The sequence below is a fragment of the Pinus tabuliformis genome, chromosome 1_1, assembly GCF_031772625.1.
Source record: "Pinus tabuliformis cultivar Carrire ecotype Pingquan chromosome 1_1, CPIR1, whole genome shotgun sequence".
Classification (NCBI taxonomy): domain Eukaryota; kingdom Viridiplantae; phylum Streptophyta; class Pinopsida; order Pinales; family Pinaceae; genus Pinus; species Pinus tabuliformis.
Window position 1 is genome coordinate 195,504,810 of NC_142297.1, and position 26,337 is coordinate 195,531,146.

A 26,337-nucleotide genomic window follows, 5' to 3' on the forward strand; every position below is an offset into this window, starting at 1 on the left:
CTTTGCAAGTTTCATTTATTTGCAACCTAGCTTGAGCAATCTAATTGTGCACTTTTGTTTTGTTCCCATTTACATATTGAAGCAACTCATTAGCCTATGCCCTCTTATGCTTTATGATGCAACATTCATTGGATGATGATCATAATATGTTGTAGTGAATATACATTTTTCATTCCAAGGAATCTTGAGTTGGTATTTCAAACATTGAGCTAATTTCATTCATTTAGTTATTGGTACATGTTTCATTGAGCATCATTGCAAGCTTATTATACTTTATATAATCTTGATCACAAAATTGCATTTTTTATCTCTCTACTTGAAGCATTGTTATCAATATATCTATTTGAAAGCATTTCACTAACATTTAAGCATTTTACTTACATTAAACTTAACTTTGCATTTCTAAAAACTACCTCCAAGCATAAGCTTGGTTGAATAGAAACTTCTAGGTCAAATCTGTTTGATTTTCTTTCACTTGTGTATGGAATAAGGTTAAAACACGTGACCCCATAGTTCTATTGTGGTCGAGCCCTTATAGGAACAAAGGCACGTGGAATGCAAGGATCTTGGGAAGAGTATTGTTAACAAAGAACTTTGCCTCCTCAGCCCATCTTCCCTGCAAGTCACCCCAATCTTTACCTAGTTGTAAGAAATTGAAAGAGAGATTTCTCACTATAGACTAGGCATTTAACTAAAATCAACCAAGATCCTTACATCACACCTAGATAGATCTTGCATTTATTCATCTAGCTTAGTCTCTCAATTTGCTAGGATAATGAAATTGTGAGCTAATGCATTTACTTGCAAGCTTTACTTATATTCTTGTACTTGTTTATTATATCAGTATTGAGCATTTTCCATAGGAAGTACAAGCTTTCCTTTCTTGCAAGTTATATCTTTAATCTTGTTGCTCATAGTTTCAGTTGTTTCTTGCACTAGCATCTGGTTGGCAATTTTCCATTCTTGCAATTTACTGTGTCTTGAAAGACATATTTTACATGCAAGTATTATGACTTCACTTTAAGCATATTATTTCTTGCAAGTATATTGACACTGGTCTACTCACATATACTTTTCTTGCATGATTTATCTTGTTGAATTCATTTGTTTTATCTACATTATTAATACTTATATACTCATATCTATTTGAACTTGCTTATCATTTATTTGTTTTCAAGTTATCTTTCAAATTGTTGAATGGTGAATGTTCTAATGCACTAACTATCTCCTAGAACTTGTTACTTTAAAAAGTCTTCCTTTAGAATCCATCATTAGCATCCACCCTGTAGGTTTTAACCCCGTACAAAAATTACCTACATACGAATTCTAAGAATAGAAATAAACAATGCGAGAGCATAACACATAAAGCACATATACACAGAGATTTTCCCCTGGATCCCCAAACCAGGACTACCAGCTTAATTTTTCATTATGTTCCTTTCAATGTTACAATACATATATATACATGCCGAAGCATCTAATACCATGGACCGAAAACCATCATGTCCAAAACCATGCACAAAACCATAGGTAGGTTCGCCCAACCTCATATAGGGTCCAAAACAAATTTCCTCGGGGGACCCTGTAGAGGGGGGCTACCGGCCCCCCTCAAACCCCCTGTGACTCCCCCGCTGCACAATTGGCGCAACGAGGGGGGGCCCCCAGTTAACTAGGGAGGCTAGTCGTGGAAAGAATATAACACAACCCAACATTCTCCCACTTGTTGTTTTCTTTCCACAGCGGGCCACAGGAGAGCTTAGTCATTTATCCAGCCCCTGCAATGCTCATTGTTTCTCTACACCAAGAGAACTTCTCAGAGCTCACAGATTTTGTCAATGCATCTGCAGTATTCTTCAAAGTGTCCACCTTTACCAGCAAAACCTTTTTGTCTTCTATCATATCCCTCACAAAGTGATACTGAACATCAATTGGCTTTGTCTTTGAATGGTAAGCAGGGTTCTTTGCCAAGAAAATTGCACTTTGGCTGTCACGGTCTATCCTTATAGCTCCCTGTACTAACCCCATACTTGAACACAATCTCTGCAACCAAACTGCTTCCTTGTTTGCATGAGTGGCTGCCATGTATTCCATCTCTGTAGTTGATAATGCTACTATAGATTGTTTCTTACTCATCCAACTGACTGCACCTCCAAATAGGTTAAACACATACCCACTTGTAGATCTTCTCTGATCCAGATCTCCAGCCCAGTCTGCATCAACAAAGCCACGAATATCAAAAACTTTGTCCAATCCTAGTCTTCCTTGGTAGCACAAACCATAATCACTAGTGCCACGCAAATACCTAAAAACCTGCTTCACTGTTGTCCAATGCTCCTTTCCTGGTTTTGACATAAACCTGCTCAATACTCCCATTGCATGTGCAATGTCTGGTCTAGTACAAACCATCGCATACATCAAGCTACCGACTGCACTTGCATATGGAACACGGGACATGTCATCTTCCTCCTTTTATGTCTTGGGACACTGTTCAACGGATAACTTTACACCTACAGGAATAGGAACCTTCACCGGTTTACTATCATGCTTATTAAACCGCTGCAATATTGTCTCGACATACTTCCTCTGGTTTAACCAAAGCTTCCTCTTTGCTCGATCTCTTTTAATTTCCATGCCCAAAATATAGTTTGCAGCACCAAGATCTTTCATGTCGAATTTGGAGGACAATTGGGTCTTCAAATCCTGGATAATTTCTTTGTCATTTCCAACCAGCAACATGTCACCCACATACAAGAGTAGATAAATAACACGGTCACCAATTAATTTAAAATACACACAGTGATCTGCTTTGCTTCTAGTGAAGCCAAGTCCCCGTATAAATGTATCAAATTTCTGATACCACATCCTTGGTGATTGTTTTATCCCATGCAGAGACTTCTTTAACTTGCATACCAGTTATTTCTTACCCTTCACCGCAAAGCCTTCAGGTTGCTTCATGTAGATTTCCTCTTCTAGATCCCCATGGAGAAATGATGTCTTCACATCCATCTGTTCTACCTCAAAATCAAAAGCAGCAACAACAGATAAAAGTAATCTAATAGAAGCTACCTTGGCAACAGGAAAAAATATCACCAAAATCAATTCCCGGCACCTGGGAATAACCTTTTGCTACCAACCGAGCTTTGTATTTCTCCACCTTTCCTTCTGCATTTGTCTTCTTCTTGAACACCCATTTGCTACCAATGGGTTTCCTTCCAACTGGCAACTCCATCAGATCCCAAACCTCATTTTTGTGCAAAGATGCCATTTCACCAACCATGGCCTCTTTCCAGAGTTTGCCATCCTCTGAATCTACTGCTTCCTTCACAGTTCTGGAATCATCATCAATAATAGATAAAGCAAAATTTGAACAGAAAGCAGATGGACTATACCTTTCTGGCTGCCTTCTTTCTCCAACTAATCTTCTCACAACCGGAGTTTGTGGCTCTTCATCTTCTGGTTCCTCTTCTGTTGTAGAGTCTGATTCTTCCTCCTTTAGCTCAAACTCTATCTTCTCAGGTTCCTTTGATGGGACTTCATGTTTAATGACATCTTTAACCTCTCTAAACACCACATCTCGGTTGTACACAACCTTCCTTGTTACTGGGTTCCAAAGCTTATAACCCTTTAAACCATCCTTATACCCAATAAAGATGCACTTTTTAGATTTACTATCCAACTTGGTTCTTTTCTCCTTTGGAACATGTACATATGCATCACATCCAAATACCCTCAGATGTGAAAGAGAGGGTTTCTTACCAGTCCATACCTCTTGTGGAGTCTTATCCAACAACGCTGATGAAGGTGATCTGTTGACTAGGTAACATGTTGTCTCCACTGCCTCTACCCAAAATTCTTGTCCTAACGCGACACCACTGAGCATGCTTCTTGCCCTTTCCATCAACGTCTTGTTCATTCTTTCTACAACTCCATTTTGCTCAAGCGTATATGGAGTAGTCTTCTGTTGTGCTATACCACACTTCTTACAGAATTCTTTAAATTCCTTACTGCAAAACTCTCCACCATTATCTGTCCTCAGCACCTTTATCTTGTTCTCTGTCTGGTTTTCCACCAAAGCCTTAAATTCTTTAAACCTGTCAAAGACTTCAGATTTCTTCTTGAGGAAATATATCCATGTATTCCTTGAGAAGTCATTTATAAATGATACATAGTACATAGACTTACCCAGTGATGGTACCTTCACAGGTCTAAACAAATCACTATGCACAAGCTCTAATATATGTTTCACCCTCTTACCACCAGAGGGGAAACTCACCCAATTTTGCTTCCCATATACACAATTTTCATAGAAATCAAAATTATTAGTCATACCTTCTACCACACTTTTGCCATGAAGTATTCGAAGACCCTTTTCTCCAATATGTCCAAGCCTTTGATGCCATAGCATGGGTCTTTTCTCTAGAGACCACTAAATTTTCTGCTCCACTTTCAGGAACCACAGAACTGTTGCACCCATCAACAACAGTGCTACCTTGCAGCTTGTACAGAGTTCCAATCCGAACTCCCCGCATCAATACCAGTGCTCCCCGAACCATCTTGCAGTTATCCTTCTCGAACACTGTTTTTACACATGCAACATCCAGCTTGCTTACGGAAATCAGATTTCTGGCCAATGCAAAAATATGCAAAACACCCAGAAGTGTTCTAACCCTTCCACCTTGCAACTTCAACTTTATTTTTCTGCGACCAACGATTCTAACCTTCCTATCATCCCCTAAGAAAACATCACCACCATCGTATTTCTCATACTCGCAGAACCACTCTCTATGGGGAGTGAAATGAAAGGATGCACCTAAGTCAATCAACCATGCCTCATGATCTACATGTGTATTTGAATAAGCCAAGTACACATCCCCACCTTCATCTGAGGTGGTTTTCGCCTCTGCAGAAGAAGCATCATCAGATCCCTTTCCTTTGTCAGGAGCTTTAAATTTACAGTCCCTTTTGTACTACCCTTCCTTTCCACATTTCCAGCACACTACCTTTACAGGTTTTCCTGGAGATTTAGATCTCCCTCTAAATTTAGATCTCCCACTCGATGACTTATTTTTGTTTCTGTTCTGGGACCGTCCTCGTACAGACAAGGCATCACCATTCTAGTTCCCCATAGTTTTCTGTCTCATCTCCATCAGCAAGGATGAGACTATTTCATCAAACTGCAAGGCAGTTGCATTGCTACCTATTGCAATAACCAGACTATCCCACGAATCTGGTAGAGAACACAACAAATTGATGCACTTATCTTCATATGAAATTTTAATATCAACAGATAATAACCGACTTACCACAGTATTAAATGCGTTCAGATGCTCTGTCACCGAGTCTCCATCTTTCATCCCCAGGTTATATAGTTTTTTCCGTAGGAATAGTTTATTCACCAGAGACTTAGATTGGTACAAAGTCCCTAACTTATCCCACAAAGCCCTGGTCGTAGCTTCCCCTAATACGTTCAACAATACTGAATTTGAGACACACAAGCGTATTGTGCTCTTTGCCTTCTGATCCAACTTCTTCCATTCTTCATCGGACACTCCCGATGGTTTAGCACCTGGATCTACCGCGATCCACTGATCTTTATCCACCAATAGATCCTCCATCTTGAGTTTCCACAACTCAAAACTTTGACTATTAAATTTCTCGATCTCTATCTTTCCACTGCTCAATATCTTCCTTCACCACCAGAATCGATCCCGCAAATCTCCCACTGAACAGGATCTACCACAGGCCCGAGCGAAACCCCTCAGCAACAAAGGCGTCCCCTTGAAGCCAAAATAGCTCTAATACCAAATGTAGGTTTTAACCCCGTACAGAAATTACCTACATACGAATTCTAAGAACAGAAAATAAACAATGCGAGAGCATAACACATAAAACACATATACATAGAGATTTTCCCCTGGATCCCAAAACCGGGACTACCTGCTTGATTTTTCATTATGTTCCTTTCAATGTTACAATACATATATATATATGCCGAAGCATCCAATAACATAGACCGAAAATCATCGCGTCCAAAACCATGTGCAAAAACCATGCACATAACCATAGGTAGGTTCACCCAACCTAATATAGGATCTAAAAAAAATTCCCCGGGGCACTGCCCCGGACCCTGTAGAGGGGGCTAACCGCCCCCCTCAACCCCCTATGACCCCCTCGCTACGCAACGAAGGGAGGGCTCCAACCCCCAGTTAACTAGGGAGGCTAGTCATGGAAAGAATATAACACACCCCCCTTGGCTTTAGCTAGGAGAGAGCCTAGACGGAGAGAGTTGGTATTAGGTGACAACCCCTTCTCTGAGTTTTGCCACCAAGGCCACACCTAGTGGGGTTGAGGATTTTTCCCACATTAGCTTAGGTGTGTAAGTGAGGCGGCAACACGGCCTAAAGAGAAAACCACATTAGCTTAGGTGTGTAAGTGAGGTGGCAACACGGCCTAAAGAGAAACTATATAAAAGAGCCAATTCATTCCTCCAAAAAGCCATGGAGTAGCTCACACCTTCTGTGGAAGTTTCGGATGGTCTGAGGCAAGCTCTAAGGTAGCTCGTATGGTAGCTCTGAGGTAGTTCGTATGACAATCTGAGGTAGCTCGCTCATCTGTTCTGAGGCGGAAAAACTCACAGCTCTAAGGTAGAGAAACTCGCATCTTTGAGGCATCGTATAGTTACACCCTACGGTAGCTAAAAAGAGCAAACACTGAGGTCTGAAGCAACCTAGTAGAGCAGCTTTTTTTAGGCTAGAGCAGAATTTGTGATGGGCAAGATTGACTTGACTAGGAGTATGGACTTTGGACCATGTTTGACCTAGTTGTTGACTTAGATGTGTCTCTATTGAATTCAAGAATTCTTTATTGAAAAGGGTTGTTGGGTTTTCCCCATGTGGGTTTTCCCAGGGTAAATCTTTGTGTTCTTCGTGTGGTTGTCTCTTTATGATCTCACTATCTTAAATATTGCATTGTTGATGTCTTTTGTATAATTTGTTTAATGATGAATTCATGGATGAAATAAATATGTAAAAGAATTAAAACATCATAAGGAATTATCAGTATAGAATATCTATGTGATTTCAACACATTTTTCAGTGAAAACAACTACAGAACAAGATGCAAAGCATTCAAAAACTGGTTGTGTGGGAAGGAATGAGCCGAGAGGTTCAAAGGCAAGAAAGCCAAATTCACATCCAAATCAATTAGAAGGAACAGAAAACCCACGAGATGTAGAACAGTTGGTGACGGGGTGTTCTGTTAAAGCACTCTTTGTGTGAAGGTCATCAAGTTTGAAACCTTATGGGTACAAAAATTCTAGTCATTTTAAAGGTTAGTGTGGCCCAGGCCGAGTGCGCTCCCCAAGTGATTTTGACAGCTTAGATGCCTCTAGGTCGTAATTTCATAGCCAAAGGCTAGTCCCATAAATCACAGACAAACTAGCAAACGGAAAAAATGAGAAAGAACAAAAAGAGGAGATATTCTGGAAGCAAAAATCTTAGATTTGATGGTTTCAATGGGACCACAAAAAACAAAAAAACAAAAAACAAAAAAAAATCATAAGGTAATGATGTGAAACAGAACCGTGAACAAAGTACCTTGGTTGTGGATGTAGGCAAGGGAGATGACTTAATCTCTAGTAGAAATAGAACGAGAAATCACAATTTTATTCAAACAGCAGCTTACATGACCAGAGAGGGATAAGCAAGAAGCGATAAGGAAGATATGTGCCAATATTCCTAAACAAATCACAGCACAACAGAACGATGCTCTCGTGAGACCAAAAACCACAGACGAATTGCAACAAGCAGCCTTCAGTTTATCAAAGGAGAAAGCATTGGGACCATCAGATTTCTTTCATGAATGATGTGGTCTAGTCAGAGAAGATATCTAACGCAACAGAAGAAACCAAGATAAAGGAAATTATGCTTAAAGCTTTGAATGTAACTTTCATAAATGTCATACTGTCTATAATATTATCTCAAAGGTCATAGCAAACAGGCTGAGGCAGTTCTTACCTCATATAATCTCTAAGGAACAAGGAAAGTTTATGGGGAGCAAGCAGATCCTTCATGAGGTGATAGTGGCTCTGGAAACCATCTACTCACTAAAAACAGATAAGAAGCCCAGAATGATGTTGAATATGTTGAAAGCTTATGATCCGCTAAATTGGGAATTTACTAGAGCAATCCTCACCACCTTTGTGTTTATATAATGATGGATAAATTGTCTAACGAGTTGTGTCTCATCCAATGATGATCAACTTTTTTCTCTATCCCAATAAAAGGCAACCCAGCTCCCCCCATTCACCCTAGGAGGGACATTCGACAAGGGGACCCCTTGTCACCCTATTTATATATAATCACGACAGAGGAGCTAAGAAGAACCTTGAATGCAGCAAAAGTTTCAGGTATGTTAAAAGGGACTAATTTATCTCCAATATGAAACATATTTCGTATCTATTGTTTGCAGATAATACATTGCTAGCTGGTGAAGCATCAGTACTAGGGCAAGGATTTTCAAACAGAATGACCTTTTTCAGTTAGTGTCAGGAAGACTCATTAATGACTGTAAATCGAAAAATATTCTTTAACACAAGAATGGATGTCCAATTAAAAGTATGTAGAGATCTGCATTTTCAAAGATGCTCCTTGCCAACAAAATATTTAGGGATCTCCATGATGGAAAAATCAAGGAGAAATTTAGTGTGGGAGGTAGTCATAGGGAGGATCTGGAATAAAGTAAACAGTTGGACTTTCTGGGAGTTATCATTAGCAGGCAGGATCACACTTATAAAATCCGTTCTTCAGGCAATCCTGGTCTAAGTGTTCTCTACCTTATCAGTACCCCTGGAAAAGTTACAGAAATGTTAATTTCTTTGGGGTGGAAAAGGACATTGGTGTTAAAATTTGGGTACCAGAGGACAAGTGGTTCCCTAAGGCTTTGATCTTTGGCCTAGGGAAAAGTGTTCAAATTTATTTTTACTTTTCTCCTAAAGTGACTTTATAAGTGGTAAAGTCAATTTAATTTAAAAGTGACTTTATAAGTGGTGAAGTTACATTCTAATTTAAAAGTAATTTTATAAGTGGTAAAATTACATTCTAATTTAAAAGTGACTTTATTAAAGTTAATGAACAATTAGAAAGTAAAAAAGTGACTATGGAAATAAAAGGCTAAGTGGGTCTTTATTTAAGTGGATGAGTTAAAAAATAGAAAGTGAGAATTAAATGCACATTTATTCTCAACCCTAGATCTAAATGAATCTCAACCATTAAATATTAGGGTAACCCAAAAGGTCATTTAGAGAGTAAAAGGAGAAGAGAAGTGAAAAGATCAATTCATTTTTTCATGAGCATTTGAGAGAAAGAGAAGAGAGAGCAAGGAGAAAATTTCTTAGCAGTGAAGAAGTGAAAGAGAGCAACAAGAAGACATTTCAGCAATTCTAGGCAGCAGCATTTATTTGCACGCATCCCAAGGGACAACAACAAGGGCACGAATTTCGAGGCAATCGTATTGTTGAAATCCGTACAGTCCGTACAAGTTCTGGGCACATTTTCCGAGGCAAGTCGTACAGCATTTAATGTTGTTTTATTGCTGGAAAAATTATGTTTTGGCTATTTGCTGATTGGCATGATTTTCGAGGTGGAGTTCAAGCACGGAAATCGAGATAAGTTGTAATTTGTGGTTGCTAGAATTTTCACTGTGTATTTCAGTTTCTCTGTAAAAGCATTTTCAGAAATAAAGAAGAGCTCTCAAACTGGTTTTCCCCAAGAGTTGTAGGGAGTTTTTCCAGGGTCACATTAACCAAAAATCACTGTGTTATTTTCTGTGTGTGGCTATCATAATTTTGCTGTGTTTTATTTCTGCAATTTCAGCAGTTGTGAAATCTCTAAATTTGTGTTTTTCAGAAAATATTGTCATTTCCAGATTTTAGAATTTTTTTATCATGCTTGGATTTAAAACTAAATGCATGGAGTGATAAGGAAAACTGAAAAACGGAGTGGAGGTTAAAATTCTTCATGGTATCAAAGCTTAGTTGGTTGAAGAGTGCAGTTTGGGACAACAAAGTGAAAATTACAGCAAGCTGATTTTTACACAAAAAACAGAAACCTTTACCACAGATTTGAAAATTTCAGTTTGGTAAGACAGTGAAACATGTCTTTGGGTTTGAGAGTTGAAGACAAGTTGGATGGGCAGAACAACTACAGTGCATGGAAGGAGAGAATCCAGAGCATCTTTCAAGAAGCAGAAGTCTGGGGCACTATGGTAAATACCACACAGAACTCAGTAGCAGTTCTTGATGACCCTGTATAGTTGGCAAAGTTTAACAAAAAGAATGCTAAGGCAAAAAGATTGATTCTGGAAGGAATCAAAGATCATGTCATTCTTCATGTGAGAGGAAAGACTTATGCACATGAGATGTAGATAGCTTTGACCAGTCTTTACCAGAGCTCAAATGAAAACAGAAAAATGGTCCTAAAGGAGAAACTGAAAGCAATTAAAATGGCTAAGACTAACAATGCTACAACATACCTCACAAATATCACATCAGTGAGAGATGAGTTAGCAGCCATAGGTGAGATCATTGCACCCACTGAATTGGTGAGGATTTCTTTGAATGGTCTTCCCAAGACTTGGGAAAATTTTGTGGATGGCATTGTTGCACGAGAAAACCTTCCAGATTAGGAGAGGTTGTGGGATGATTGCATTCAAAATGAGATCAGAAAGAACCATCTTGGGGCAGCCAAACAGGTGGAGGAGGATGACAATGTGGCATTGTTAACAAGAGGCAAGAATGGCATAGCAAAGAAGCAAGCTTCCAACAATGGAGGCAAATGCAAAGGTAAAGACAAGTAGCAGAACAAGGAGAAGGACTATTCCAAAGTCAAATGTTGGAATTGTGAAAAGTTGGAACACTATGTTGTTTTGTGTCCGAAGAAGAAGAACAAGAAAGACAAAGACAAACCCATGGCAGCTTCTGCAAAGATAGAGAGCTTCTCAGACTCCAGAGAGATTGGATCGGGAGTTTGGGTTCATAGCTTGTGAGGCCACTAGTGCAGGATCACCTGCCATACAGCTTCAGAGGGAGTGTGCACTCCCCGCTACTAGCAAAGCATCTTCTAGCATTTGGTATGTTGACAGTGGCGCTTCCCGCCACATGACAGGAGTCAGAGAGTACTTCTCAGAGCTTTCAGAGGATGATACTAATATGGAGGTAGTACTTGGTGATGACAGCATTGTTAGCGCAGTCGGTGTGGGGACATTGACATTTGATAAAGGACCCAAACCTCCCTTGAAAGTGTCAAATGTTCTATATGTGCCTGGAATGAAGAAGAACCTTATATCATCTCAACACTTGAGGACAGAGGGTATTATGTGTTGTTCAAGAGAGGGCAGGTGCTTATATATCCTAGGGGAACTCGAGGGAGTGGACTACTGTATGGAGGACAAAATACTCTCTGGGTGTGGAGCCAAGTGACCTTTCACCTACGTCATACAGACTTACTTGTAAAAGAGTCCTACCTATGGAATAGTGAGCTAGGCAGACTATGTCACCCAATCACAATGTTTTTGGGAGGTAAAAGATGGCAGGTCAACCCTATTCTGGGAGAACTCTTGGGAACAACACAAACCCCTCATGAAAGAGGACATTGCAGAGAATATCAAGGAGATTTTTCAACAAGCAGGCTGAACCTCACTGCACCAAACTGGGCTAGGGTAGATCTAGCATAGCCAAATGCTTTGGTCACAAGGATATGAACGCTTGAAAGCTCTTGGTCTGATGGATATGGGAGGAAGATGGACAAATTGAAATTATGGAATCTACTGGTAAAAAGAGTACTGCCAATCAAGGAATGAATTGCTCACATTGGGGTTTTTCTGGTAGTAGGGAATTCTCAACCAAACAGGCATATGCCTACCTCCTTCAACAGGAGGACCTCAATCAGGTCAACAGAAAGTAGATGAATGTTTGGAGAATGGGAAGGTCGCCAAAAGTGGTAGCCTTCCTGTGGCAACACCAGTGGAGGGGGATCTTGACATTGGAAAACCATCAGAGGCAAAGTTTACATGGGCCATCTCAATGCATTTGCTATACTAATGCAAATGAGACAATTGATCATCTTTTCCTTTGCTGCCCTATGGCGGCCTTCATTTGGGAATGGGCAACCATAAAGTTCAGGAGGACTGGAGGAAGTTTCTGGCAAAAGGACAAACTCTCTAAAGGTTGGCCAGAGGATGCTTTCAAGAATTGTCTGAAAATTGTATTTGGAAAATGATGTCAAGTTTGATCCTTTGGAACATTTAGAAGGAAAGGAAGTTTCAGGGGAATGCAAGAGACACAGAGAAAGTTCTGAAGCAAACAGCGCAAAAATTAAGAGATCAGTCCTAGCAAAAATCTGAGGAAGGAGGACAAGGAAATGAATCAGACAGAAAAGAAAACCTGTGAAGCTTGGGATGTAGATTTCTCTCAACTCAGGCTTGACACTATGCTTGGTAGTTTGCCTAAGGTTCAAGATAGATGGCAGCACCCAGAACAGCACGGATACAGAATTAACTTCTACAGTGCCTCACTAGGTAACCCAGTGATGGCAGGTTTGACAGACATCATTCAAGACTCCCACAGCAACCTTATCCTCATTTACCCTGCAAACATAGGTGTGGACACTAACAATTCAGTGGAAGCATGGGCTGTGGCATTTGGAATGAGATTAGAAGAACAGAATGTGCTCAGACAGTTGCTGGTGGAAGGAGATTTGCAGCTCATGATTAACCTCATCAAAAAACAAATGACAAAATCCCACACTCAAAATCTTCAGATCCACTAAGCTTGAGCATGAGAAGCATTGAGAACTGCCTGGGCTCCTTTGAACACCTAAAATTTGAACATGTAAGGCACAGGACAAACAAAGTGGCCAACCTCTTTACAAACTTTGGGGCAGGACCTGTGGGCAGAGTTTGCTTTGCAGCTAGACGGGAGGTGTTCTCCAAGGAGACCTTCAAATGTAAGATTCAGGATAAGCTCCAAAGATATCAGCAGGATTTTGTGTCAATAGGGAACCCCATTCCCCACCCAGGGTAACAGGGAGACTACAATGCTACAACAAACATTAAATGCCCAGGATGTCAGAGAAACCAACCTTGGTTTTCATAAATTGCCAGATGGATTAAAGCATTGGGCACTAGAAGCATTGACAACTGCCCAGCCTCCTTTGAACACCTAAAATTTCAACATGTAAGGTGCAGAGCAAATGAGATGACCAGCTCTTAGCAAACTTGGATTAGGACCTGTGGGCAGAGTTTGCTTTTCAGCTAGCTAGATGGGAAGTCTTCTCCAATGAAACCCTCAAATGTACAATTCAGAATGAGCTCCAAAGATATCAGCAGGATTTGTGTCAATAAGCTCCAAAGGTGCCAGCAGGATTTCATGTCAATAGGGAACCAAATTCCCCACCCAAGGTAACAGGAAGACTACAACAAACATTAAATACCCAGGATGTAATACAAGCCAACATTCATTTACATTCAACAGAATATTGGGCAAGGGAGAAACAGGGGAGGCAATTTTGTTTTAGTTTTCATAATGTAATGCCCACTCCTTTACCCTATTATGCTATGCTAGGTTGTTAGTCTACTTGTTGTGAGATGTCTTGATGTGATAGATCCTTATTAGTGTTATTAGTATACGTACAAGGTATGTGTATGCTAGCTACATACCCACACCTCAGACGAATACGCTAGTATTCTATGGCCTATTATGCTAGATGATTGATTAATGGTTCAGCGTGATTAATGATTAAGCTATGATTAACCTTAAGCTTGATTAATGATTAAGCTTATGATCAGCCTTAAGCTTGATTAATGGTTAAGTTTGATTAGTGGTTAATTAAATTATTAACCTTTAAGCCTAATTGATAATTGATTAATGATTTAGATTGTATTATGATTAATTTAAGTTTTAATTAATTAAGATTCTTATGAATTCATTGATTTGACCAACCCTCAAAAGTTTATATTACTTTTATATTGCATTAAAGAGTTGGGTGAATGACTTGATCACCCAAGGTATTAATTAGGGGGCAATGTGGCAGGTGGAAGAGATAATATGGGGATGGGTCGAGGGTCATAAATGAGAAGTTAAGTGGCATTAATGGTGAGGGAGGGAGGGGAGGCTGGCCTTTGGGGTTCACAGGAGATAAGTGTGAGGGAAGAGCTTGCAGAGGGGACTTTTGGGAGGGGGTTTTGGAAGTTTTGGGAGAGAAATAATTCTGTCACAGAGAAGTAAGAGAAAGGAGGGTCGAGAGAAGGCAAAAGGAAGTTTTGGACAGGAGAAGTGGATTTTGAGTGGAACATCAGGAAGGTGTTGGACTGAGAACTCAGACACTACGGTTGCGGTCTCCACTTGGACTCAGGGGGTTAAGGAACCTGTGGAGGTTTCCTAGGCTAGGAAGCCATATAGTTTGTTCCTAGTTGGCAGGGTGGCATATTCAATTGGGTGGTCCCAGCAGGAACACTGCAACTAAGCCACTATAACCAAGTATTTTTCTTGTTATTTGTTATTGTCCAGTTATATGAATTGCTCTGTGCTCATTTAAATATGCTAATTGTTAATATGTTGTGGAATGAATAGGAAAATATTAATTATGTACTTGTAATAAACAAAACAAAAAAAATTGCTGAGTAGTCTATTTTCATAGACAGGCTTGAGACCTCGAGAAGGGAGTCTAACGCATGGTATCAGAGACCAGATTAGAAATCTAGGGCCTAACCCACCTGCATACTATGCACCCTAAAACAACCCAAAAAAATTATATTTTTCTCCTTCCTGCTCTTTCCAGCTTGGTTGCAGCTGTTGAAATCCTTAAAACACCCACACCTCGCACATATACTAATAACACTTATAATGATCTATCACATAAAGACATCTCACAAGCAACTCAAAATTGTCAGAAGCAATGACAAAAGTCAAGCCATCAACTAGTTGTTGACAGTTGGAGTCTTCTTAAGCAAGACGTCAAGCATCCTTGACTAATATTTTTCGCATTTTGCTCCTCCGAGGTCAAGTCAAGGGGAACATTGCACTTCCAAGGGACAAATTAGTCAAATTGAACTCTCTTGTGGACAATTATTGTAATAAATTTAACTTTATTGAATTTACTTAGTCTTTGGGTTGTGGATGACAAGTAAATTATATTATTTTGGGAGAAAGTCAAACTAGTCTACAATAAAGATTATAAAGGCTTAGATCATCCCCCCATTGTTGTTGTTGTTGAACTGTGAGATCACTCTATGCCATAATGAGAACTCTTATTTTGCAAACAATTTGTGTACATTTTTTGGGTTGGCTCTTTCTATTTTATCTTTTCTTGGTTAATGTTGTAAAAGGGATGTAGAGAAGATCCATAGAGGAACTACATAGCCACATGGAGAAAGTAGTCACGGCGCTAGTTTTCTCTATCTCTTTTGTTGTAGGTAGAAGCGATTGGAAACAAAGGTTGGACCAATCCTTGTCAGGCATAGCTTCAATTGGGGGGAAAGTTTCTCTTGCCACATAGTCGACCCAAAGATTCGAGGTGCTTCACTAGAGAACGCTCCTAGTTGGATCTCGACAATTGTGGCAGATCATAGACATAAGTGGGGATAACATAGTCTTCTCAACTCCAAACTCACCTAAGTGTCCAAGTTGCATAATTGACTTAAGGGTGACAGTGATTCACAACCCGGCATTTTGAGAAGTAAAATTGTGGCCAAGATAAGTCATTTTCAACAACCACTCCATGTTTAAAAATCCAAATTATTTTTATTTTTCTGTTTTAATTAGACATTTACTAGCTTGCATTTTCAAGTTCTATCTTAAGATTAGCTAGGACCCCTTGGGGGTCATGAGCATAAATTTAATCACCATCCAAAAGATCAATATACCTATGTTTTGAGCTTTCAAACACATTTGTTCACAGGTATATTGAGATGCTTTTGCAGTTCTGCATTTTATTACAGCCACATACATTTCAGATTTTGCAGAAATAGAGGTACAAAGGCACTATACAAGTTTTCATCTCATAGGCCCTTGTAATACTTACCACATTTATTCCTCATTGTTATATCTTCAATTGGGTATTATCTTTAACCTATTCCAGCATCTAGAGGTCTTATTATAGACTTCAATAATTTTCTGGGTTGCTAACCAGTGGGATCTGATCCCAAAACCCCTGCAAAAGAGTTTCCAGCTCGCTGAAAATTCATTTTTGTTGCGGTTGGAAGCTTAAGAAGGGTCTAGACTCTAAAGCATTTTATATTTGTTGTCTCAGCTTCTCCACCCCTAGATCATCAATCTAGATTGCTTATTCACTATTGGGTGGCCCTAAAAAGGGGTTTGCACTGTTGTTTTCTGTGTTTTTTTGCAGATTTTCAAATTTGCAATCATAGAACAGCAAACAAATTTACACAGAAACCCCTCTTACCAAAGGTTTATAATAAGAAAAATTTATAGATTTGGTAATCAAATTAAATTTTCACTCTATTGGGCTATTTACATGTTGCATATCTCGAATTTTGAGTGAATCATATTGTTGGTCCATTCATTTACTGCATAAATCACACATTTCATATCAGATTTATCAATCAGAACTAACTTCTCTCTTCACCTAATACCCCATTCAAGGCACTAATATTCTAATTTTGAGTTGAAGCACTTGTTTTCAGGGAATCCACCCATAGTCATTCTATTAGGAGTTGGGCTTAAAGAGTGGGAACTCATGCCAAGATTAAAGTGGGCACTTGTCCTATGTGTGCCATCTTAGCAGGTTGCAAGGACCTTGGCAACCCTGCTAGTTTGGGTGGGAACAGGACCCCCTATGTTAGAGACCCCAACATCCCCTCATCCCACATGAATTTTCCTAAAATTTGGGGGGTGTCTCCACACTTCCCCCATGTGCACTTCCCCGCTCCTGCATCCCGAAAACTTGGCAGAACACTGCTATTTTTGGCATGTAGTTACTACTTCTGAGTCTCTACCTCATTTATTATGGGTTGATCCATAGTTTGAGGGTTCCTTGCATGCGTACTGAAGATTATGGAGTGGATCAATTTCCTTGGAGAGATCACACATGCTACTCGGTCAATTTAGACTTGAATCATACCCTAGCTAATGGAGATTCGAGAAGTCTACCTTGAGGAGACATGTGGCATAGCCACCACTTATTACTCATTTTTTAATGTTTTCTTTGACTTGTCATGAGTTTCTTTGACAATATTGCTTGTTTACTTCTCACTAAGAGAGATCAAGAATCTAACATTGGATATTATTATTTTATTGGAGGAGGTTTTGAGCTTTTCAGCAACCTAAGATGAGCTCCTCCTATTGTAAGAATTGTTGATGGCTTGAGGAGACATTTATTCGCTTGATTTTTGGCTTGTATTGGTGACCTTTTATAGCAATATGATTGCTGAATTCTCTTATCAAATGTGTGGCTTTCCATCTTCCATTTGTTGCTGATTTGTACATGCAGGATTCTCTTTTAAATCTGCTGCAATAAAGTTCTCAAGCAGGGCAGCCAACTGTTGGAGAAGGAGGCACAAATAAGGTCATGTAAATTTATTCTCCTTTCCATTTTCAATTTCTGATTAAGTATTGTGGTTCAATATCTTTTAGTATGAAATAAAATCACTCTTCATTTGCCTGTATATCAGTAGAGTAGCATTAGAGGAACTACATTCTAGTTAATTTCCAGCCATCATAAATCCCTTTATACTGATTTTTTATGTGTTTTTACAGCAGTTATTGCTCTCATTTACCACCAATATTCAGCTCCCATAATGTCTTCATTGATCCCATATGCCCTCTTGCACTTTTGGCACTAGTCTTGCCCCATAAACAAACCTTAAAACCAATTTAAATAATCATATAAAAAACTGTTTTGCTAAGACAACTCTTTGTATCACTTTGAGCTCTGTTTGTCTATGTCTTACTGATCCTAACCCTAGGGACAACCCCCTTGCACCAGAGGAGAGCTGATCTTAAGTGAGACGAGGGTTGTGTGATGACATTGGCATCCCTCTTGAGTTACCCTTAGGCTTGCACCAATCTTTAGACTTTGGATCTCAAGTGCAATAATGAATAACACAGCTTACAACGCAGCATGTTGATGAGGAGTGAGACTTTAGATTTGCCCAGGAGAAAGCCTAACTTGTCCATTCCCAGATTTTTGGAAATCTACTTCTCTTTTCCGTATGTTCACATGTTTAGTTCACAAAATTTTCGATCACCCATATGAATAAGAAATTGATTCCCACTTGTGTAAACTTCTGAAGTGCAATTGGCTTCCAAACTCATTCAGAATGTTAAATAATTGCTCCACTAACATTTTATCACAACAAATGAATATCGTCATTATCAAATGAATATTTGCTCAACTACATAGTGATTTTCAGAGGACCAAAAAATTACTTAGCAGTGTATAAAAGCTTCTAGAGACTATTTGAAGCCCAAACAGCAATTCTTCTGTAATAGGAAACATTCACCCAAATAAAAGGCCTCCTACAAGTCAACAATCATACATACCACAGCAATCAAAATGACAAGATCCTCCCAATGTTTCTCAGTTGCAAGCTGAACAGCAATGCTGTCACTTCCATCGGTTTCCTTTATAATCAGAGTACAGTACAAGTATCAGTATAGATAATTGGCAACATGGAAGATAACAACAAGATAGTTTTCCTCAATTGTAGATACACAAAGTAGTGACAAACATCTGAAAATTTATATGAAAAGAACCCATTGCAGCATATTATATGGCAGAAGATAAGAGGCTTAAATTAAATAAGGAAACATATGCAGTTTCCTCAAAAAAAGTCAGTCTGTAATGCTAAAAATTACCTTTCCCATCATCCATTTTACAACTCCACCATAAAGGCTACGGCATGCACTCCCTGAACCTCGGCTGCAATTCATTCCAAATATTAGATCCACATACTCTACATTGACAATGAGTCGTAACAAGTTAACATCATCTATCAGTTGTAACTTAAACTGCCTTAACATGTTTTAGTCCTGAATATTACATTTTTCTGTGAATGTACTTTCCAGCTTTACATTTCACCTGTTTCCTTCATTTTTTAGGACAAGTTGCAAAGAGAATGGTGATGCTTGTTATGAGCAGTGTAATGTTTCTCACATCAAGCAGTATCACAATGAACACCACAGTTGTCTCAAGTCATAGCATAAAGAATTTCAATGGCTTTCTAGAAGTCCAAAACCAGCAAGGGTGACATAAGTAGGCTTTAGGAAAGATGGAAGTATCATGGAACTATCATATATTATTTCGTGCATGTACCATGTAGCACATAAGCACTCAGATATTGTAATGTCCCCTACTAATTAATTGCCCAAGGGAGGAAGAAGTAGCATATCCAACCCCATAGGCTATAGTTAATGATAAAGGGGGAAACACATTATCCAATGCTTTTGGGGCAACATTGGGTAAATTGGGGTAATTGGGGGAAAGGGGGAAAGCTTGTGAAAGAAGCCAGAATTGGGGCTATGTGGAGGGAATCTTGTAACCCCTCAAATTAAAATAAGGAGAAAAGACCTCAAAGGGAGTCTATAAATAAGAGAGAGGAGAATCATTATTCTCATCATGGTTGATTGGCTATATTTGTTTTGTGTGTTGAGGCTCTGTGGGTGTTAAGACTCATTTTTCCTTTGATTAGTTTCGCTGGTGAAAGATTCCACCCTAGCCAATCCCCTCTCTTTCTCTCGTTTGACATAGTTTTCTCAAGCACTTCTCATATGGTTTTTGGGAAGCAACGAAGAATTCTGTGGGTTATTGGCTTGGAAAGACAATCTGTGGTTTCTGTGGCTAATAGCTAGGGCAGCGAGGCAGTCTAAGGCAATTTTGGGATCAGGAACCAGGGTTTGTCTATATCAGTGCGGGGTTTTGAAGGTTTATTGTGGCTGCAGAACAGTTCTGTCGCTCCTGAGGCCCCTTTTAGGGCTGCAGACCAACCTCAGTAGGCAGTGGATCTTCTCCAAGCTCACCATCTGAGATAGTGACACTTTCCAAGCACTGATATATGACAGCATAGGGTTTGAAGGTAAATTTGGCCAGCAAATCCCTTCTAGAGCCTAGTGGAGGCCATTCTAGGGCTGCGGGCCAAGTCCTGAGAATACACTGAAGCAGTGACTCATCGTCCAAGTTATTGTTGAGACAGCGGCCCTCTCACTAGCACTGATATGTGGCAGCAGAGAACTTATAGGGAAAGTATGACAGCAGCATTCTTCTGAGGCCTGGACAGTAGCTTGAGGCCAGTGAAGAGGCTAATCCTGTACAGAGGTCTGCCCAAACGTTTTCTGGGCAACAAGGTACAGTGGAGTGAGGGTTTCGAGGCAGCAGGCAATTCTAAGCAGCGGCAAGGGTTTGGAACAGCTGGACTTGCAGCTGAAGGCAACAGCAAGATAATAAGGACTGTTAGGGCATCACTAGCAGATGCTTGTAAAGGTTACTGTCAAGCTGTCTCCTGAGACAGCGCAGATACAAACAGTTCTGTAAGTTGTTTAATGAGTCAGATTGGTTGCGAGGAGTACTTGGCTGTTGTTTTAACCATATATATATTGCTAGCATTTGTAGTAGAGGGACTGTCACTGTTATGGATGCTATACCAGGTCTGCTGGTGTAATAGCACTAGGAGCAGCTGTAAAAATGAAATCTGATGTGAGCTATTGGCATATCGTGAAATCTACTGCTTGATTACATTGTTGTGTATTCTATATCACCTGTGTCTGAAATTGAAAGAAATACTGCGAAATCAGTACAATTTATCTTGTGTTCGTATAACCCTAAGGGCAAAAGTTCTCTAGGGCTATTACAGATACATAGGCACATATGTCTATCTTCAAGTGCAAAACATACATGAGTCTAGAAAGAGGGTAGCACATGCACAATTACACATTCAAATTTTTTACATATATGCATACACAAGCAGAGAGAACTATATGTGCATGTATCCACCATATAAGAAATACCCTTATATGACAGTTGTCACTGCTGGATGGTTGCATCCATTAATTGTGTATACATGGTGAATAGTGTTTGCAGAACTACACCTAAGCTAACTTCTACTTGAGCTGGAGTTTCAATGTGCAAGTCAAGGTTTTGTAAACATAATGCAAATGCATCTTTGTATCCTTTCCAAGAAAAGAAAAAGTGTGTGCATGCATACACAGGCAAATAAATATACACATTTATGGAGACAGGCATACACGCCTGTTTATACAGAAAGATATATGTATTTGCAAGTGGCTGGTGCAGACATCCCAATCTATGTCGAGAATATGGATCCCTAATAAGAAAGGAATCATGTTTGAGCCCTGAGCTTCGCCAGATCAAAATCAAATAGAAACTGTGTGTTTGATGGGAGAGGCAAAAGAGCACAACTATTATGGACTTACCGGGCAATGGCTGAAAGTTCCCCCTGATATTTTTCCTCGACGTCCATTAATTTTGCCAGACCATAAACTGCAAAACAGTTAGCAAAGCACAGTTGTAAGGGAACATGCTGTGATTCATATTTAGAGGATAAGTCTCTAGATGTAGTGGCTTCTTCTGATTTTATTCTGCTTTAGTAGTGTTGAGGAAGAGGATATGAGTTCCATTTTATATACCCTTCTGCCTTTTTTTTGCTGATGTAAATATTTTTCTGTAAGTATCTGACATTTTTCAAAACAAAAAACTACGCAAAATTCATATGTAAGGCAATTTTAAGGAAGTGAGCAAAGAAAACAAAGAAAAGGGACCTAGACAAGCGAATCCAGCAGCAGAAGAAGCCAAGCCAGCTGCAGTTGGGAAATTATTATACGAAGCAATATGCAAGTGAAGCCTCTGCCAATCCTCTTTCCTGATAACAATTCCCTTCTTCTCGTCCACTACATCATTTCCCCTGCTTCTGATTTCCCTCAGACAATTCTGATATCTCTCCCCTCCAAGGGAGACCTCCTGTGATGACCCACAAAATTAATTATGCATTGCCGAGCAGCCTCATTGGTTTCTTGAGGTCCAGAGAAAAACTCAAAAAAAAAAATAGTTTATTCCTAATCAACCAAAGCTTCAAACTTCAAAGAACAACCCAACAAATAATTCAAATATTTTCTAAACAACCCAAATGGTTTTTAAAGATTCAGAGAAAGATCCAAAAAATAAATAACATCTTCGTATTTCTAAACTACCATCTGGTTTTATAAATATTGTTCAAAGGCCCAACGGGCTTTTTAGGGTTTAGAGAGCAACGCAGAAAATAATTCACGCATTTCTAAACAAGCCAACTGGTTTTTTAAGATCCAGAAAATGACACAACAAATAAATTACATTTCTAAACAAACCAACTGCTTTTCTAAGTATTTTTCAACAACTCAAATGGCATTTTAAGGTCCAGAGAACAATCCAACATATAATTCAAGCATTTCTTAACAACCCAACAATTAATTCGAGCACTTCTGAACAACCCAAAAGGTTTTCTAAGGTTCAGAGAATGAGCAAAATAAACTATATGTTCCTAAACAAGCCAACTATTTTTCTAAATATTCTTCAGCAACCAAATTGGCCTTTCAAGGTCCAGAGGATAACCCGACAAATAATTAAAACATTTCTGAACAATCCAAATGATTTTCCAAGTTGCAGAGAAAAATCCAACAGATAAATTACATTTCTGAATAACCCAACTGATTTTAAAAATTTTTAGATCTAGAGAACATCCCAATTCAAACATATCTAAACAACACAAATGATGTTTTCAAGTTTTAGAAAATATCCAAAAAAGAAATTACATATTTCTAACCACACAACTGGTTTTCTGTATATTTTTCAACAGCCCAATGGCCTTTCAAGGTCCAAATAACAATCCAACAAAGATTCAAGCATTTTTTAACCCGGACTGCTTTTTTAGGTTCAGAGAATCACATAAAAAAAAGAATTAAATATTCCTAAACAACCCAGCTGGTTTCCTCTGTTGCCAGTCAAGCCACCCTCTGGAAAATGCTTGAATGAATGTGTGGGTAGGTAGCTTAGTTGGTAGAGCACCTTGACCGGTATTTGTGAGGTCCTGGGTTTGAGTGCTAGCTGGTCCATGATTGTTCCTCAACTTGATATCAGAACCAGGTTGGCAGCTTGGTGTGCTCAAGCCGATATGTGGCTTGAGGGGGTGTGTTGGCGGTTAAGCCACCTTCCAGAAAAACGCTCTAATGTGTGGGATGGTAACTCAGTTGGTAGAGGGCCTTAACTGGTATTTGGAAGGTACTGGGTTCAAGTCCTAGCTGACCCATGTCTGCTCCTCAATTGGCTTTTACACTATGTTCCACCAAGTTTCCAGGACAGGGGAGCATGGGAGGGGGGAGATGCACAAGGAAGGACATGCAGGAGCACCCCCAAATTTTAGAAAAATTCAGGAGGGATGAGGCGACACTAGGGTCCCTGTCTCTAAAATTATAAAACATAAAAAATAATAATGATAACATCCCAATAATAACAACTCATCCCATTCAAATTCATCATTGTGCAATCTAGTGAAAATGCTATTATCCTATCTATCCTGAAATCTCGAAAACTCTCAAGTCTGCTGAATTTTGAATGGGATATGAAATTCTAGTATCTGCATATGAAATCCGATGAGGTTGGAACCACTCTCAAGCATCCTAAAACAATTAATGGTAATGTTAAAAATTTTCTATCCTTTTATACTTTAAGAATTTAATATTAACATTAATTACCAAGGTCCTAGGCTCCTCAAAGCTTTATGCCTTATTTTTGTTCTATCTTCATGGATCGTTAGACAAAAAATCTGGGAGGAGTGCCCAGGTGTCTCCCTTTTGGGGGAAGGGGCGCTCAGACGTCCCCCTTTTGGGGAAACATGTCCCCCACACTAAGGGAACGTTTCACCATGTGTTTCCTCAAGTTTCCCCGTAAGGGGGACATGGGGAATCGTTTCCCCAAGTGTCCCCCCAACCCCAAAGCAAGGGAAACATGCGGGGTGTGTCCCCCGCACTGGGGGATGTGTCCTCTTGCAACACTGCTTTTAAAGCCAAGGGGAAGCTTTGCCACTTGGTGGGAGCTTGAGTTGCAGCCTGAAGTGCTAGGATTTTCCCTATGTAACTCTATCATCTGGAGTCTGGACCTCTGGCATAATTTCCCTGGAGCAGGGAGGATTGAGAGTTGCTGCTCGCTACATGAGGAGCTGAATTACTGAAGCAATGGAAACATAAATGAAGCTGGACAGTGGGGAAGTGGTTTTGTCTTTCACTGTGATTGTGAAGACTGATCAGTGTGTTTTGTTTCAGTGGGAGAACTACTAAGGCTGTGAAGAGTCAAGACATTCATTGAAGCTTAAAGAAGTTTGAGATTGCAAATAATGGCTTCCTCGTCTAGTAGAAATTTGCAGAGGGTTGGACTAAATGGGTTTTGAGTTGTGTTGAGTCAACTTTCTTCTCCATTGTGATAAATGGAGCCCCAAACAGCCCTTCTATCCAAGGCAAGGAATAAGGCAAAGGGGTGATCCCCTGTGAAGCTGTCACCCTATTTGTTTGTTCTTTGTGCAGAAAGACTAGGCAGGACTTTAACTCAACAAAATCAGCTGGTACATTAAGAGAAATCAAAGTTGCCGACAAATTTGAAGCCACGTCTCATCTGCATTTTGTGGATGATACGATGCTGACTAGAGAAATGTCAATCACGGAAGCCAAGGAAATTATAAAACAGCTGGATCTGTTCTTATAAAGCCTCTGATGAGACCATAAATGAAGGTAAATCACAATTTTTTCTTCAATACACGAATGGATGTACAGCACAGGTTTGCCGTATTCTCTGCTTTCAATGGGGCTCCCTTCTGGCTAAATATCCGGCCACTCACTTAATTGCATGCTCAGGTAGACCGTAGGAATCTATCATGGGAAGGTGTGATTAGTAAGATCAGGAATAGGATGGATAGTTGGATCTTTAGAGCTCTCTTGTTGGCTGAGCGAATCCTCTTGATCAAAACAGTCCTTCATGCAATTCCAGTCTATATCTTTTCAGCACTGGTAGCACCATGAAAGTCCTTACAGAAATTGATCGCCTGCAATGGGACATCCTGTGGGGTGGACCGTCAAACAACACTGTAGAGAAAATGGTCACTAATTTCCTGGAAATCAATATGCCAACACAATGTAGAGGGAGTTTAGGCATTAGATCCCTGGAAACGATAAATAGGGAGCTATGTAGCAAGCTTATCTAGTGGCAGGTGAAAGACCGAAGTTTCTTGTGGGAAGCTATTTGGAAAGCCATGTCTGCTCCTACCACAAAGGTCAATAGCCTGCTGCAAACGAAGACAACCTTACCAGGATCCTTTATATGGAACAGTGCACAGAAAGGGTTCGAATTAGTTCAACGACAAAGTTTTTAGGAGGTCCAGGATGGATGCTCAGCTCTTTTCTGGGATGATCAATATCAGTCTCTACTTAATTAAGATTCCTGGCAAGATATCAGGCCCAGTTTTCTGGAAGAAGGATGGTTGCAGGTTTGATAACAGTAATTTCAGGGGGAGCAGCAGCAGCATGGGAATTCCAAAGTGAACCTCGGATGAACCAGAGACATGGCCGATTGAAGGAAATGACAATGCTAAGAAATCACTTTGGAGGGAGTTACAACAATGAATAACATAGCAGAAAGAGGAGGCGGATTGCTTGAGATAGGGTCTGGCAGGGAGTGGGGATTTCTCAGTTAAGTTAACCTTCCAAGAAGTTCCAACACCTCCAGGAGCACACCCAGATGAATGCAAAACATTAAGTATGGCAGTGAATTTGGAAATCCAGGATCTGCCAAAGAGTCGTTGTCCTTTTATGGATTGTTCAATGGAGAGTCCTTACATGGGAAAACTTATGGAAATGAGGCCCTCCATTAATCTTTTATATAAACAGGAGAACTTGGACCACCTGTTATTAGTGTGTTCTGTGTCGGGAAGGGATTGTCACCATCTTTAGACAAGGGCCAAACACCAGTTAAGTGGACAAAAAAATCCAGTGCTGGCCTAAGGAATCCTTCCAGAGCAGGTTGCTGTAACACACATGGGATATTACCAGGGGTTTCCTTTTGTGGAATCTTTGGAAAGCATGTACACATGATTTTCAGGGATCAAAAACAAGCTGTCCCAGCGATTTTCAAGCAAATCCTTGGGCACTGGGGATCCCAAAGGATAAATTATTAAATTTTGAATTATACTGAACCCTCAATCACAGCAAGATCAAAACTTAAATCATTGGAGACCTTCAACGCCTTCCCTTCGGAAACTGAATTTAAAAGGGCGTTGAGGAGCAATCTGCAC

At 39.8% G+C, this 26,337-nt stretch overlaps 1 protein-coding gene across 1 annotated transcript in view; it reads right to left on the reverse strand.

The window, feature by feature from the left end:
* LOC149212193 (diphosphomevalonate decarboxylase MVD2, peroxisomal-like) overlaps nucleotides 1–26,337 on the reverse strand; it is a 49,965-nt gene that overhangs the window by 21,096 nt on the left and 2,532 nt on the right. Inside the window, exons 2-5 of the mRNA XM_089391762.1 lie at nucleotides 21,788–21,986; nucleotides 21,443–21,509; nucleotides 18,872–18,935; nucleotides 18,557–18,637 (exon numbers count right to left, since the gene is read on the reverse strand). Coding sequence (XP_089247888.1) covers nucleotides 18,557–18,637; nucleotides 18,872–18,935; nucleotides 21,443–21,509; nucleotides 21,788–21,986 — 411 coding nt within the window. The remainder of the gene's footprint in view (nucleotides 1–18,556; nucleotides 18,638–18,871; nucleotides 18,936–21,442; nucleotides 21,510–21,787; nucleotides 21,987–26,337) is intronic.